Genomic DNA, 13913 nt, shown 5'->3' with positions numbered 1-13913 from the left:
CTCTCTCTCTCTCTCACTGTGTGCCTATCATAAATAAATAAAAATTATTAAAAAAAAAAAAAAAAAAAAAAAAAAAAAAAAAAAAAGAAAAACACAAGCAACCAAAAGCCCAGGGACGCCTGGGTAGCTCAGCGGTTGGGCATCTGACTTTGGCTCAGGGTATGATCCCGGATCCAGGATCGAGTCCCACATCGGGCTCCATGCATGAAGCCTGCTGCTCACTCTGCCTGTGTTTCTGCCTCTCTCTCTCTGTGTCTCTCATGAATAAATAAATAAAACCTTAAAAAAAAAAAGCCCAAATTAGGAAGGTTTTAAGTAAATATTAATAATTCCAATAAAAATCATATTATAAAGCTGCCAAAAATTGTATTTCCTAAAGAATGACACTGAAAGATGTATTCATGCCACAATCATAACTGGAAAATATCAGAGTTAAATAAACCAAAAAAGCATAAACTACTATCCCAATTATATTCAATATAGATATTAATGAAAAGACTGGAAAGGCCATAACTTTAAGTGCCTATTTCCATTATGATGTTAACAAGATTGTAAGGGATTCTTATTTTCATAGTTTCTTCTATTTTTCTCTATTTTCCATGCTTCCTATTCAGCATGGATTAACTGACAAACAAAAAAATCTTATTTAAAACAAAACATTCATCGTGGTGCCTAGGTGGCTCAGTCAGCTAAGTGCAAGACTCCTGACTTCAGCTCAGGTCATCTCAGGGTCCTGGGATTGAGGCCCAGGTCAAGCTCCACTCTTAGAGGGGAATCTACTTGAGGATTCTCTTCCTCTGCTCTTCTGCTCATGCGAGCATATAATCTCTCAAACAAATAAATCTTAAAAAATAGTAAAACAAAACATTCAAGTACAAAATGAAACTTAACACCATTACTCTTAATCCTATTTATCTTTCCAACTTCCCTATTATGACCAAATTAAACACCACCAATCTCTAAGTTAAAATCGCTTCTTCAGTTTTGGGTTAATATTTGATCCCTTCCTCATTATTCCAGTATCTGCCACATAACTTTACTTAAAATGAAAAATACAGGAAAAAAGCGAAAAATACAGAGATAATCTTGAAAACTGGTCTCTGGGGCTATGTAGCTATATATATTGGAAAAGTTATTTTGAAGCACTCTCTGGCTGACCTGTAGTTCCGGATATGTACATGAGCTTATATGCAAATACAGACACAGACACTTCTAACCAAAATTATGTGCTTTAAAGTCCAAATCACTGAAAACACACTACTGATTGAGAATAGTCAGAAAAAAAAACAGCTAAGCCCTAGAAAAAAATGCTGGAGTTTCAGATTTAAAAAAATTTTAATTTGGGTTTAGATCACCACTATCTGCTTACTAACGTGACTTTGCACAAGTCACTTAATTTTCTTAAGTCTCAACTTCTGCACCTATAAAACAGGGCTGTTTACTTACTAGGGTGTTTTGAGGCTCAAATAATAAAGTTTCTCTGAAGGCACTATATAACCTATTAGAGCATCATTACATCTGCTTAGCTGACATGGGGATAAAACATTTAATAACTGAAAAATGGGAGATTTAAATAACTGCACTTTAAGAACAGATTTTATTTTTAAAGATTTTATTTATTCATGAGAGACACAGAGAGAGAGAGAGAGAGAGAGAGAGAGAGAGAGAGGCAGAGACAGAGGCAGAGAGAGCAGGAGACTCCATGCAGGGAGCCCGACATGGGACTCGATCCTGGGACACCAGGATCACACCCTAGGCTGAAGGCAGACGCTCAACCGCTGAGCCATCCAGACGTTCCTTAAGAACAGATTTTAAAACTGCGCTTTGTTAGCTGACTCTAAGTAAAGAGTCACTGCCATATTGTCATAAAGAACAGATTAGTGAGAGCTTCCTGAATTTCCACATAATTATTTTTATTATTTATATCCATATATAATCCATATATTATATATATCCGTATATATATATAAGACCATCAATTTTTCTGATGAAAGTATATTAGACGGTTAAAAAATACTATTTCTCCTTTCTCATCACTGAAATTAACCTATAAATTTTTTTTTACTTAAATTTGGAGAGGAAGAAGTAGTAGTGCTGGCAGACAATTTTCCATGAGTGTCAGTTTCTGCACATCTCTGCACAGGAGCAGAGGCACTAGCCACTGACAGTTCTTGTTCCAGACTGTCTTTTCAAGGATTTCTGTAGAGTATCTCCCTCTCAGGCTAAGGTTGAGCAAGTTCTCTTGCAACTGGGATTGGGTTCCTCAGTTGTGATGCATAGCATTCACCCAGGCTGCTCCATCTCACTCCCATGGGATGTGAGGGTGAAGGGGAATCAATTCGAACATGAAGCTTATGCTACCCTCCTATGGCCTGAGTAATAAAATCCTCTGTCCCTGACCTAGGAGTCTCCGTCAGCATCCATTACACCAAGGCAGGTTTAACGTGTTGGCTGGCAAGTAGGGTAAAACCTCAGAGCCTTCACAGTTCTGAGCAAGATGGAAAGATCTACAAATATACCCAGTCTGCATGTCCCACTAATTTTTCAAAATATAGAAAATATTATAAAATAAAGAATATAGAGGTATTACAAACGAAACCAGTAACAGTGGCAATCTCTGAAAAAGGGGATCAAGGATGTGGAGTGGGAAGGAAATTTACTCTTTAATATATGTAACACATTTAATATATTTATCATAATATATATCCTTGTACCCTTATTCTATGATACATATATCCTTGCATACTGTTTGAATTTTTTGCCATGTGTATATATTAATTACATTTCAATTTTTATTTTATTCTTTTAAAGATTTTGTTTGAGAGAAAGAGCACAAGCCGGGGGGGGGGGGGGGTGCTTAGAGAGAGGGAAAAGTAGATTCCCCACTGAGCAGGGCGCCCCAGGACACTGGGATCATGACCTGAGCCCAAGGCAGATGCTTAACTCACTGAGCCATCCAGGTGCCACATTTCAATTTTTTATCTTTACTTTTAAGATTTTATTTATTCATGAGAGACACAAAGAGAGAGAGAGAGAGAGACAGAGACAGAGACACAGGCAGAGAGAGAGAGAAGCAGGCTCCATGCAGGTCCAATGTGGGACTCAATCCAGGAACTCCAAGATCACTCTCTGGGCCAAAGGCAGGCGCTAATCCGCTGAGCCACCCAGGTGTCCCAACATTTCAATTTTTACAAATCAATAGTCTTTAGTCCTTTTCCTCTCTATCATTACTCTATTCAGATATTACTCTAGGTCTGTGTATTACTCTAATAGCTTTCTAGCTGACCCTTCCCCAGTCCAAATCATCCTGCCTAATGTCACCAAACTAATTGCTGAAATACTGTCTTTCTGACAGTGAAAAGGACCAATACCAAATAGGAAGCATCAATTTCATCATTTCTGAAAGCCACATTGGCCACAGTCTAACATCTCAGGAACTGGGATCTATCACTGGTACTTAATAATATTCCATAAATATACTATCTGCAGAAAGACAATATAGCCAAGTTGTTAAAAGCCCAGGGACGCCTGGGTGGCTCAGTGGTTTAGCATCTGCCTTCCACCCAGGGCATAATCCTCGAGTCCCGGGATCGAGTCCCACATTAGGCTCTCTGCATGGAGAGCCCCTGCCTCTCTGTTTCTCCCTCTGCCTCTCTGTCTCTGTCTCTCATGAATAAATAAATAAAATCTTAAAAAAAAAAAAAAGAAAAGAAAAAGCCCAGCTCCAGAGCCACTTTCCTCATCTGTAAAATTGTATTAACAACTGTATATTCTTCATAGGACTGTTCTAAAGATTAAAACGGATAATCTAGGGCAGCCCAGGTGGCTCAGCAGTTTAGCGCTGCCTTCAGCCCAGGGCCTGATCCTGGAGACCCAGAATCCAGTCCCGCGTCAGGCTTCCTGCATAGAGCCTACTTCTCCCTCTGTCTGTGTCTCTGCTTCTGTGTGTGTGTGTGTCTCATGAATAAATACATAAAATCTTTAAAAACAATCAATCAATAAGATAATCTATGTAAAAAGTGCTTAATATGCTGCCTGGCATGTAGTGAGTACTATATTACCTATCATTATTATTTTAGAAGTACTATGTGTCAGTCACCAAGCTTTTCCATTATTTAATTCTTACAATTTTCATGCAAAATGGGTATAATTTCCAGAAAATAGAGGTTTAAATGAGTTATGAAAACTTCTCAAGATCACGTAACTAATTACTGGTAGAACTGATATAAGATCTTAGGGCTAATGTTTATAAGTTATAGTCTTATTATTAGCCACTTGAATGGAACTATTTGATATCAGAGCTCTAGAAGTATACAGATCTAAGAAATCAAGAAATTTAATGAAGAAAACCTGGAATGCATCCACACACAGGAAGACAGATTAGAAATGAAAAGACCTGCCTCCTCCATTGGCTCACCACATTCTCATTTACAGAGAGAAGTATGTATGTATGTCCTTTATTTAAAACAAGCTAATTACTGTCTTTTTTTTTAATTTACGGTCTTTTTAAAAAACTTTTTTCAAAAAAACAGTAAATGCCACTCTTCTTTTCCTATAGAATACCTAAATATGTATATATACACATTAGCGTACCATTTGAGCAACTTAATTTCAATGTCTGAAGCCAAAACTTCTTCAAAATAGTAGAAAAAAGGCTCAGATAATTTGTTTATAAAACAATGAAACAAATTAGGGCAAACTGATAAATATTAGCCCCATTGCTTCTCAACTGGCATAAACTGTTACCCATTCATATCAAGGTAGCACATGGCCATTTTCAAAGCTGCCATGTCTTTTACATATTTTTAGAGCTTCACCTATTTTGTATTCATTATGACATCCACATTAGACACTTGCAATAAAAGAATAAATAAGATACGAAAAGTCTGAGTTACCATCTTTACACCACTTAATAAGCCATTTGAATTTAGTTTTACCTTGGAATGAAGAGGCATTCCAACACCAGTTATTTACAACAGGCAAATAATAGCAAGTGTTTTCTTTGAATTCAACTTGAGTAGCTTTGTGTTAAGTACTTCAAGATACTTTTTTTCATTGACTTCTCAAAAATCTATGGTTATTATTTCTATTTTACTTTTAAAGGAACTTAGGCTCAGAAACAGTAACCTGCCCTATACCACAAAAATTAGTGACAGAGATGGAGTCATAGCCCAGGCCTTTTGGATCTAAACTGTCTGCTCTATTAGCCCTTCCCCCGCCCCTTTTTAAAGATTTTATTTATTTATTCATGAGAGACACAGAGAGGCAGAGATACAGGCAGAGGGAGAAGCAGGCTCCATGCGGGAAGCCCAAAGCGGGACTCATTCTCAGGACCCTGGGATCACAACTTGAGCTGAAGGTAGACACTCAACCACTGAGCCACCCAGGCAAACCAGCCCTTCCCTTTTTAATAATTATTTGCATTACCAATCCTAAGAGCTCAAAATAACAAAAATTGAAATTTTATATTCTTACACACCCCTCTCGCAAGAACAGAATCTTTCATGAGCTCTACATTTGTTTAAAATTAGTTTCTAGGGCAGCCTGGGTAGCTCAGGGGTTTAGCGCCGCCTTCAGCCCAGGGCCTGATCCCGGAGACCCGGATCAAGTCCCATGTCAGGTTCCCTGCATGGAGTCTGCTTCTCCCACTACCTACCTGTGTCTCTGTGTCTCTGTCTCTCTCTCTCTCTGTCTCTCATGAATAGATTAAAAAAATCTTAAAATTAGTTTCCTCTGTTGCTCAAACATTAGCAGTATATCCACTCTGCTCACCAGTTCTCAGTTATTTGCACTATAAAAGGACACATCCAGCCAGAGGAACTTAAAGGATAAGGAAGCTGCAAAACGAAACTGACAGAAACAGTAACGTAATTAGTCAGAAAGATAGGACTAAGGTCAGGCACTGAAAATCGGTGTTTTCTTTTATGAGCAACCAACTCAGGCAAAGAATATACCTTTCACACTACCTCAAACACTTACAGATTAAATCCACAATGTAAGTGTGCACCTGCAGGGGGTCACAACTCACATGTGAAACATCTGGTAAAGGGAAAGTGATACTGGCTCCCTCTGTACTTGCCACTGTTGACCAATTACCTACTTGCCTATTACCTACAGCCTCCTCCACTGCCATCTCAACCAGAAGCCATTTCTTTCGGCTGTCAGAGCAAAGACCTGAAAACAAAAAACTACCCCAACAGTCTTTGTTTATGATACATTCAGAGTAGGTATTTCTACACTTTAAATAAAAGTTTTCAGTGCATTTTAGTTTAGTAAAGTAGATGATGAGTGGGCTAATAGTAACTTATCTACTTCAAAGACAGTGATAAGAAATACAAGTGCTTTACTCTGCATCAGAAACTGTGCTACCAACTTTATAGAGTAACACATTCACTCCTTCCAGCAACCCTACCAGGTATTATTACCATCTGTTTTAGAGATGTGCAAATTAAGGCTCAAAAAACAAAGGAAAAAATTTTCCCTAGATCTCAGTACTAAATAAATGAAAAGCCAGATAAAGATTTGCCTAATTTGAATACATGCTTTAACCACTAAAATTAAGTTCTGTTATATTTTCAAATCTATATGGGAAGGCTCTTACAAATGTCTTCCAAATAAAGTTCCATCAATAATTTAACTAAAAATGCTAATTCAAAGTAACAAAATCTCAGTGATTTTTCTAGCACTGTTAAGAGAATTAGCAACCAAAGTTTGGCCAAATTATATAACAGAAAAGCTACGCAAAAAGCACAGGTTTTATAGGAGCATAACAGATTAGGATAACCATATCAATGGCAACGATACTGTCTAACCTGACCATAAATTAAACAAAGCACTCTTGAGATACGTAAAATCCAATGTGGATACAAACAACACTCATAAGGATAAGAATACTTCATAGAAATGAAATATCCAAACATCATTTCAATCAATAGACCTAGGTTCAGTCTCATCTTCACCAATTATAGTACTGTAACCTTGAGCAAGTTACTCTACCTCTCTGTGCCTAGGTTTGCTCATCTATAAAATCAAAGCAGTGCCTATCTTAAACTGTTAAAGATTAAATGAGAAAGTATTTAGCACAGTATCATTATAAGTATTTATGTACTGGCCACTACTGTTGTTGTTGTTGTTGTTATTATTATTATTATTATTATTATTATTATTATTACTGGAACTTTAAATAGTAACACTCCAGTTTCCCATTACTTTTTCTTCTTGTACCCCTAAAATGAAGCTACAGGCCTCAATAATCACAAAAACAGATAAGACCCTAAATAATTACAAGTTGAGTATAAGAGCAAACCTCATTTTCAAAAGTTTAAGTGATTTTAAGAGCTTTTAACTTAAAGAATTAACTGGTAAAACTTTAGCACAATTTTTTGACTTGAAAATCAAATAAACAAAAATAAATACTATATAAATGTAAACTATTTTATTTTCTAGTCCTAAGGCCTAATACTCCAACAAAGGTATATTGTTTAAAATTTAACAAACCTATGATCAAGAGGAGCTCGAGTATGTATATTTTTAAAGCATCATCGGTTATTCTTTAGATCCAGTTTGGGAATTACTGCTTTAGGGTATATGATCTTCAGAATGTAATGATGCCAAGAATAAGAAATGCTAGGTGATCTTTTCCAACCCAGAATCTTTAGAAGTACTAAAGAATACTAAGGAGTATTTAGTTAGTGATAATGAGGAACTTCCTTCTCCATACTTCAAAATATTAAGGACACGTACTTATAGCAATATGTAGCCATCTGAAAAGAGCATGTCATTACCTGTATTTTTCAAACTGTAATATTTCTTTGCATGATACTATCATGATATTCCCTTAGGAACAAAATTGCATGCATCATGACCAAAGTTAACCCGCATCTCCCCGCATCTCTCTTCTTGAGTAAAAGCATTTCTCTGGTCTCTGCAAACATTGGAAAGCCTCTCTACTATTATAGCACCTATTAAATTTAAATCTTCACCGTACATACCAATTTCCCTCAGTAAACCTGAGTAACTTAGAAAAGCAGTTAAAAGAAAAAACAAATGGGAATTGCCAACAAACCGAGTTCAGGCTCCTACTACTGTGTAATTTGAGGCATATTTATCTGACAGTCTTCAGCTGTCTCACCTACAAAACGAGATGACACTCAGCAAAGTATCCCACATATAAGGCACTTTCCCTCTGTTACAACAAAGCAAAGAAAGGTGTTTAAACACGTTGTCTTTAGTGCTTGTTGAGTGAAAAAAAATTCCTACGACTGTTTCCTGACAGACTCAAGAAGTGGGGGGTGAGTCAAAATGGAAAACCAAACTGATATGTCAATGAACCTATACTTTATTACCCAAAGTACTGGGCTGATATTAAACAGTGCCCAATGAGAAGGGAGTTCAGCTATTTATAAATATCTTTGGTTTTTTTTTTTTAAAGATTTTATTTATTTATTCATAAAAGACAAGACACAGAGGGCAGCCCAGGTGGCTCAGCAGTTTAGCGCCGCCTTCAGCCCGGGGCCTGATTCTGGAGATCCGGGATCAAGTCCGACATTGGGCTCCCTGCGTGGAGCCTGCTTCTCCCTCTGCCTGTGTCTCTGCCACACTCTCTCTCTATCTCTCATTAATAAATAAATAAAATCTTAAAAAAAAAAAAAAGACACACACACACACAGAGGCAGAGACATTGAGGGAGAAGCAGGCTCCATTCAGGAAGCCCCATGTGGGACTCAATCCCAGAACTCAATCCCAGGATCACAATCTGAGCCAAAGGCAGATGCTCAACCACTGAGCCACCCATGCATCCCTAAATATCTTTGAAACAGAAACTGAGTTCACATCTCCAATATAAGGATCTGAATTTGTAATATGCAGTAGTGGCCTGCTGAACCTCACTGAATAAGTAAATTTACTCATTTTCTCTTTCTGTTAAGTGTTTAAGGTCATGGCAGGCAGAGTAATGATGCCCCCAAAATACCGACTTCCTAATCCTGGGAAACTCTAAATATATTAATATTCATAGCAAAAGAGAACTATGGTTGTAGATCGAATTAAGACTGCTAATCAGTTGACCTTAAAATAGGGAAACTCCTATTCTGGATCATCAGGGTGGGTTCAAGATAATCATAGGGCCCTTTAAATGTAGAAGAAGGAGAAAAGTTAGGAAAGGATATGTCACAAATGATGAAAGCAGAGTCAGTGATGTGAGAGTTTAACCTGCCCTTGCTGGCTCTGAAGATGGAAGAAAGGGGCTATGAGCCAACAAATAAGGGCAGCTTTTTCTAGAAGCTGGAAAAGCCAAGAAAACAGACTGTCCCCTACAGTATTCCAGTAGCTCTGCCAACACCTTGGTTTTAGCCCAGGGAAACCCATGTCAAACTTTTAACTTACAGAATCATAAAACAATAAATCTGTGTTATGCATGTCACCAAGTTTGTGGTAATTTATTTGTGATAGCAACATAGAAAACTAAAACAAATGCCTTAAAGAAAAAAAACAAACTCCTTTAGAGTCCTTGAGCTAAAATGGAAATACCCTGGGACACTGAAAACTCAGGTTTAAGAACTTCTAAATGGAATGGGAAAACAGTTCATTCTACAAAACTTACAATTTAGAAAATTTAGATAGAAAAATGCCACCACAGGAGGTTCCATGTGTAGAGTAGCTGAGTAGATATCATCAGGCCAAACAATATAAACTCTGCATAAACTATTTTTTGAGTAACAACTATAAACTCTGCATAAACTATGTTTTTAAAAAAATAAAAAACCCAAAACACTCTCCAATGAAGGCACTGGAGAACCACCAAATGGCAGACACAGAAGGGGAGTCTATACTTAGATGAAGCCAATCAAGGTTTTTTTGCTTTACACTTAACATCTTTTAGCCTGATGGCAGATCCCTGTCAATACTGTGCTGCGCAGCTAAAACCCCAAGAGAAAACATGTAGCTTTAATGGCTTGAAAAACCATAGGACAGTTTGGGACAACCACAGGCATGAAAAAGTGGGAAATGGAAGAAAAGGAAGAGCCAGAGAGAAGCCACAAATTCTGCGGCTGACCCCAAACCATGCATGCACCTGGGGCCAACTCCAAGCAGCCCAGCTAAAAGAAGTGAAGCAATATTTGAGCTGCTGCCAACAAGGGAGTTGGATTATATTTCAAGTTCAACTGAGTTAACAGCCTGCCACAACACCAAAAACACTCACAGAGTTAAGAATTAACAAAATCTATAGTTTCTATGACCTATAGTTCACAATGTCTAGGATACAATCCAAAATTACTCAACATAAAACAAAACAGCCCATTTTCAAGAAAAAAGACAATCAATGGAGATTACTACACAACAATTTCAAAAGTGCTAAACTCAAGTTTATGGACATTAAAAAAAAAAATCTTCAATGAATGAAAAGATCAAATAGAAACTACAAAAAAGAACCCAAATTTTAAGGCTGAAAATACAATGCTGAAAATGCCACAATTCCCTCACTCCTACTGAATTAAGCAGTTGCTTGGGAATGTGGCAGTGAGTGATGAGCTGCAAAGTGATATCAACATTACAGAAAGCCATGGAAAATTATTCAAGAGAATAAACCTATTCTAAGTGTCTACTGCTCCACAATTCACATTTTTAGGCAATTCTTGATAATCACTAAATAAGGTATTACTGTACTTTACAGGAAACAAAAATGAGGCTCCAGATTAAGAAATATGGTTTAAAAGATCACACAACTATTGTCTTGTAGGCACTTCTAGACAGTACTAAGTTATGGGTATTTTTAAAGCAATGATAAACTGATGTCTATGGTAAAGAAATTGGCAGTTAGCTAATACAGCAGAAATTATAACAGAATAAGCAATTTCTCTGAAAATACAAATGGTTTCCTTAATGGTTTCTCTTTAAGAAAGGAACTTTATTAGTGGGACCTCTTATACTTTCCCTGACTTTTTCTAGGTCATTCTGATTATTCTATTTGGAAAAGGTTAGAAAGGCCTGGTTATATAAGCTATAGAACATCCTCACCGTAGAATGCTACACAGCATTAAAAATGACCATACAGAAATATTTACTGAGGGGATCCCTGGATGGCTCAGGGGTTTGGCGCCTGCCTTTGGCCCAGGGCGCAATCCTGGAGTCCCGGGATCGAGTCCCGCGTCGGGCTCCTGGCATGGAGCCTGCTTCTCCCTCTGCCTGTGTCTCTGCCTCTGTCTATCATAAATAAATAAAAATAAAATCTTAAAAAAAAGAAATATTTACTGATAAGGAATGTGGATCAAAAATGTTTTATGAGGGAACACTGGGTGGCGCAGCGGTTTGGCGCCTGCCTTTGGCCCAGGGCGCGATCCTGGAGACCCGGGATCGAATCCCACGTCGGGCTCCCGGTGCATGGAGCCTGCTTCTCCCTCTCCCTGTGTCTCTGCCTCTCTCTGTGTGACTATCATAAAATAAATAAATAATAAATAAAAAAATAAAAATATTGTTTAATGAGAAAAAAACAGGCTACAAAACAGGGCGAACAATTACCATCCAATTTTTACCAAAAAAATAAAAAATAAAAAAATAAAAAAAAATTCTGTAAGTCCTATTAATTGCAGACACAAAAATGTTAACATTTTGGTAATTTCCAGGCCAATGAGACTATGGTAATTTTTATTTTTTGAGCTTATTCTGTTTGCTGTTCCCAATATTATGTTTTTTCCTACAATGTATTACTTGTGTAATAAAAATTGAACTACATCAAACCACCTTGCTGTACACCTTAGAAAGATTTGTTAGATTGCTTAATAAAATTGGAAGAAAATGAAAAACAACAAAAACTTATTCATCAACTCAACAAATATTTATTGGGTATACATTACATACCAGGTAATATTTGAACAAAGAAAAAACAGCTGCAGAAACCAACATAAAATTTCATTGAAATTTTCTTCCACTACCCGAAGATACTTTTTCATTGTTTAAACTGTTTTTCAATTTATCTGTAATAACCCTTTGCCTCAAAAACTGAAGAAGTTAAAATCTATCTGTACTCTTATTTCTATCATTTCAACCAGTAGACAAGGTCTGATCCCCATCACCCCTCACCTGGGATTCTGCAGGAGCCTTATTTGTCTCCCTGCCTCTGGCTCTGGTCAAATGTATTCCCTCACTCCCATGCAGCTATCTATCCAATACAGAGAAATCTGACCATGCCCCTCTACTCCTTTAAAATCCTCACTGGCTCAGCATTGCCTCTAAGATAAAGCCGAAATCTTTGGCATGGACAGCAAGGAGCTCCAACATCTGGGCCCTGCCCACCTCTCTCACTTCATCTCTCCATTCACCTTGCTTCTAACAATGGAGTCCAGCAACACTGAGGTTTCTTAGAGACATTAAGCTTTTTCTTGCTAACTACCAATAAAAACAGCCTTTTCTTATGTTGTCCTTTCCACCTATTATACCCTCTCCCTAATTTATGTGATCTTATCACCAATTTGTTAGTAGTGCCTCCAGGGAAAATCTTCTACCACCTTCAAACCAAACTGACCTTATCCATATCTCTTAACACTGTACCATACTCGTCCTAAAGTTTCTGCTACGTGAGACTATCAACTACACAAGAACAGGGATTGTCTAAATCCGTTTATCTGTAATAGGGAAAAATAACAGTACCAACCTCATAAATGAGATTTAGAATGTAAACATTTAAGAGGGAACCCGGCACATGGAAAGTAGTCACCCAATGTTACCTATCATTATTATCCATATTTTTACCTGCAGCCCGGCAGTGCAGTAGGACCTCCAATGTCTACCGAAAGACTAAACTGCAAATTGGGAGTATTCTTCCCGTTTTATGACTAAGAAAACTAAGTGCTAGAAAAGGCAGTGAAGCCACCATCCAAACTCAGGCCTAACTAACTCTGTGCACTATCGCCCGGTCTTCTGCGAAGCATTGACCCAACCTTTCTATTTTACTGCTAGGGGAAACAAAGGGGAAGGGGTGTCTCTTTTCCAGTAAACGCTGCTATAATCGTCATTCCTGGGATCCCCATTTCTAAGTTGAATGAGTGTTTCGAACTGAGGTTCGCTTTCCTTGCCTAAGATAAGGGCATGTACTCGGGTGTCAGAAGCCCATCCAAGCTCTAAAATCCTTCTGGGTGCAGTCCCTGCGGTGTTCTTTCACAGTGGGATACGATTATTCACCTAACTTTTCCGATCTGCGACACACAGGCAGTCAATCGAACGCCTTCTATCCGCCTAAGGAAAGGCTCTTTCAGCTTTGGACACGCAAGCCAGAGCCTACAATCTCAGAGTCTTCTCCAGCGCGCCGCCCCTGCAACCTGGCAGCAACCGGGTCACCGGGCTTGACAGGCAAGGTCCTCCTTCGCGGGCGGGGGTCTTAGCGACCTTTGAGGCCGAGCTAGGCCAGGCCTGGGCTCCGCGCAAGGACGGGCGGGCGCACACACAGCACCAGACGGCCCTTGCTTCTTCCTCTCCTCGACCACATTAGGCGTAAGCTTCCCGGGGCTGGAGGGAGACCACGCACCCGCCGCAGCTCGGCCTGCGACCCTCCCTCGGAGCGCCTTGCTGGCGGCCTCCCTGCGCGAGGGCGAAGGCCGCAGTGTCCTTGCCGCCGCCTGCGGGCCGTGCAGAGCCCAGCGCTCTCGCGTGCCCACCACCAAAGGAGACACCGAGAAACAGAGACGGGCGGCGGCAGCGCCCGGACTCATTCCGAACCTCCTTACCCACTGGGCGGTGAGGCCAGCCGCCTTGGCCCGGAGCGCCGCGGAGAAGAACATGGCGGACCGCACCGTCGGCCTTTCCCGGCGGCACCAGGCGAGAGTCGCGAGCGAGCCTGGGACGCACGGCGTGCGCGCCCCCGACCCCAGGCCCCGCGCGTCCAGGGCGGCGCGCCGCTCCGTAGGACGAGGTGGCGGGGG

The 13913-nt window shown here is 39.3% G+C and overlaps 1 protein-coding gene across 1 annotated transcript in view; it reads right to left on the bottom strand.

Annotated features, from left to right (window-relative positions):
- Positions 1 to 13913, bottom strand: part of NDUFV2 (NADH:ubiquinone oxidoreductase core subunit V2) — a 40768-nt gene extending 26855 nt beyond the window's left edge. The window contains exon 1 of the mRNA XM_025429511.3: positions 13719 to 13913. Coding sequence (XP_025285296.1) covers positions 13719 to 13772 — 54 coding nt within the window. The 5' untranslated portion in view covers positions 13773 to 13913. The remainder of the gene's footprint in view (positions 1 to 13718) is intronic.

This window comes from Canis lupus, chromosome 7 (assembly GCF_003254725.2).
Source record: "Canis lupus dingo isolate Sandy chromosome 7, ASM325472v2, whole genome shotgun sequence".
NCBI lineage: Eukaryota > Metazoa > Chordata > Mammalia > Carnivora > Canidae > Canis > Canis lupus.
Note: the sequence above shows the minus strand (reverse complement) of the source record. Positions and strands in the feature narration are given on the sequence as shown.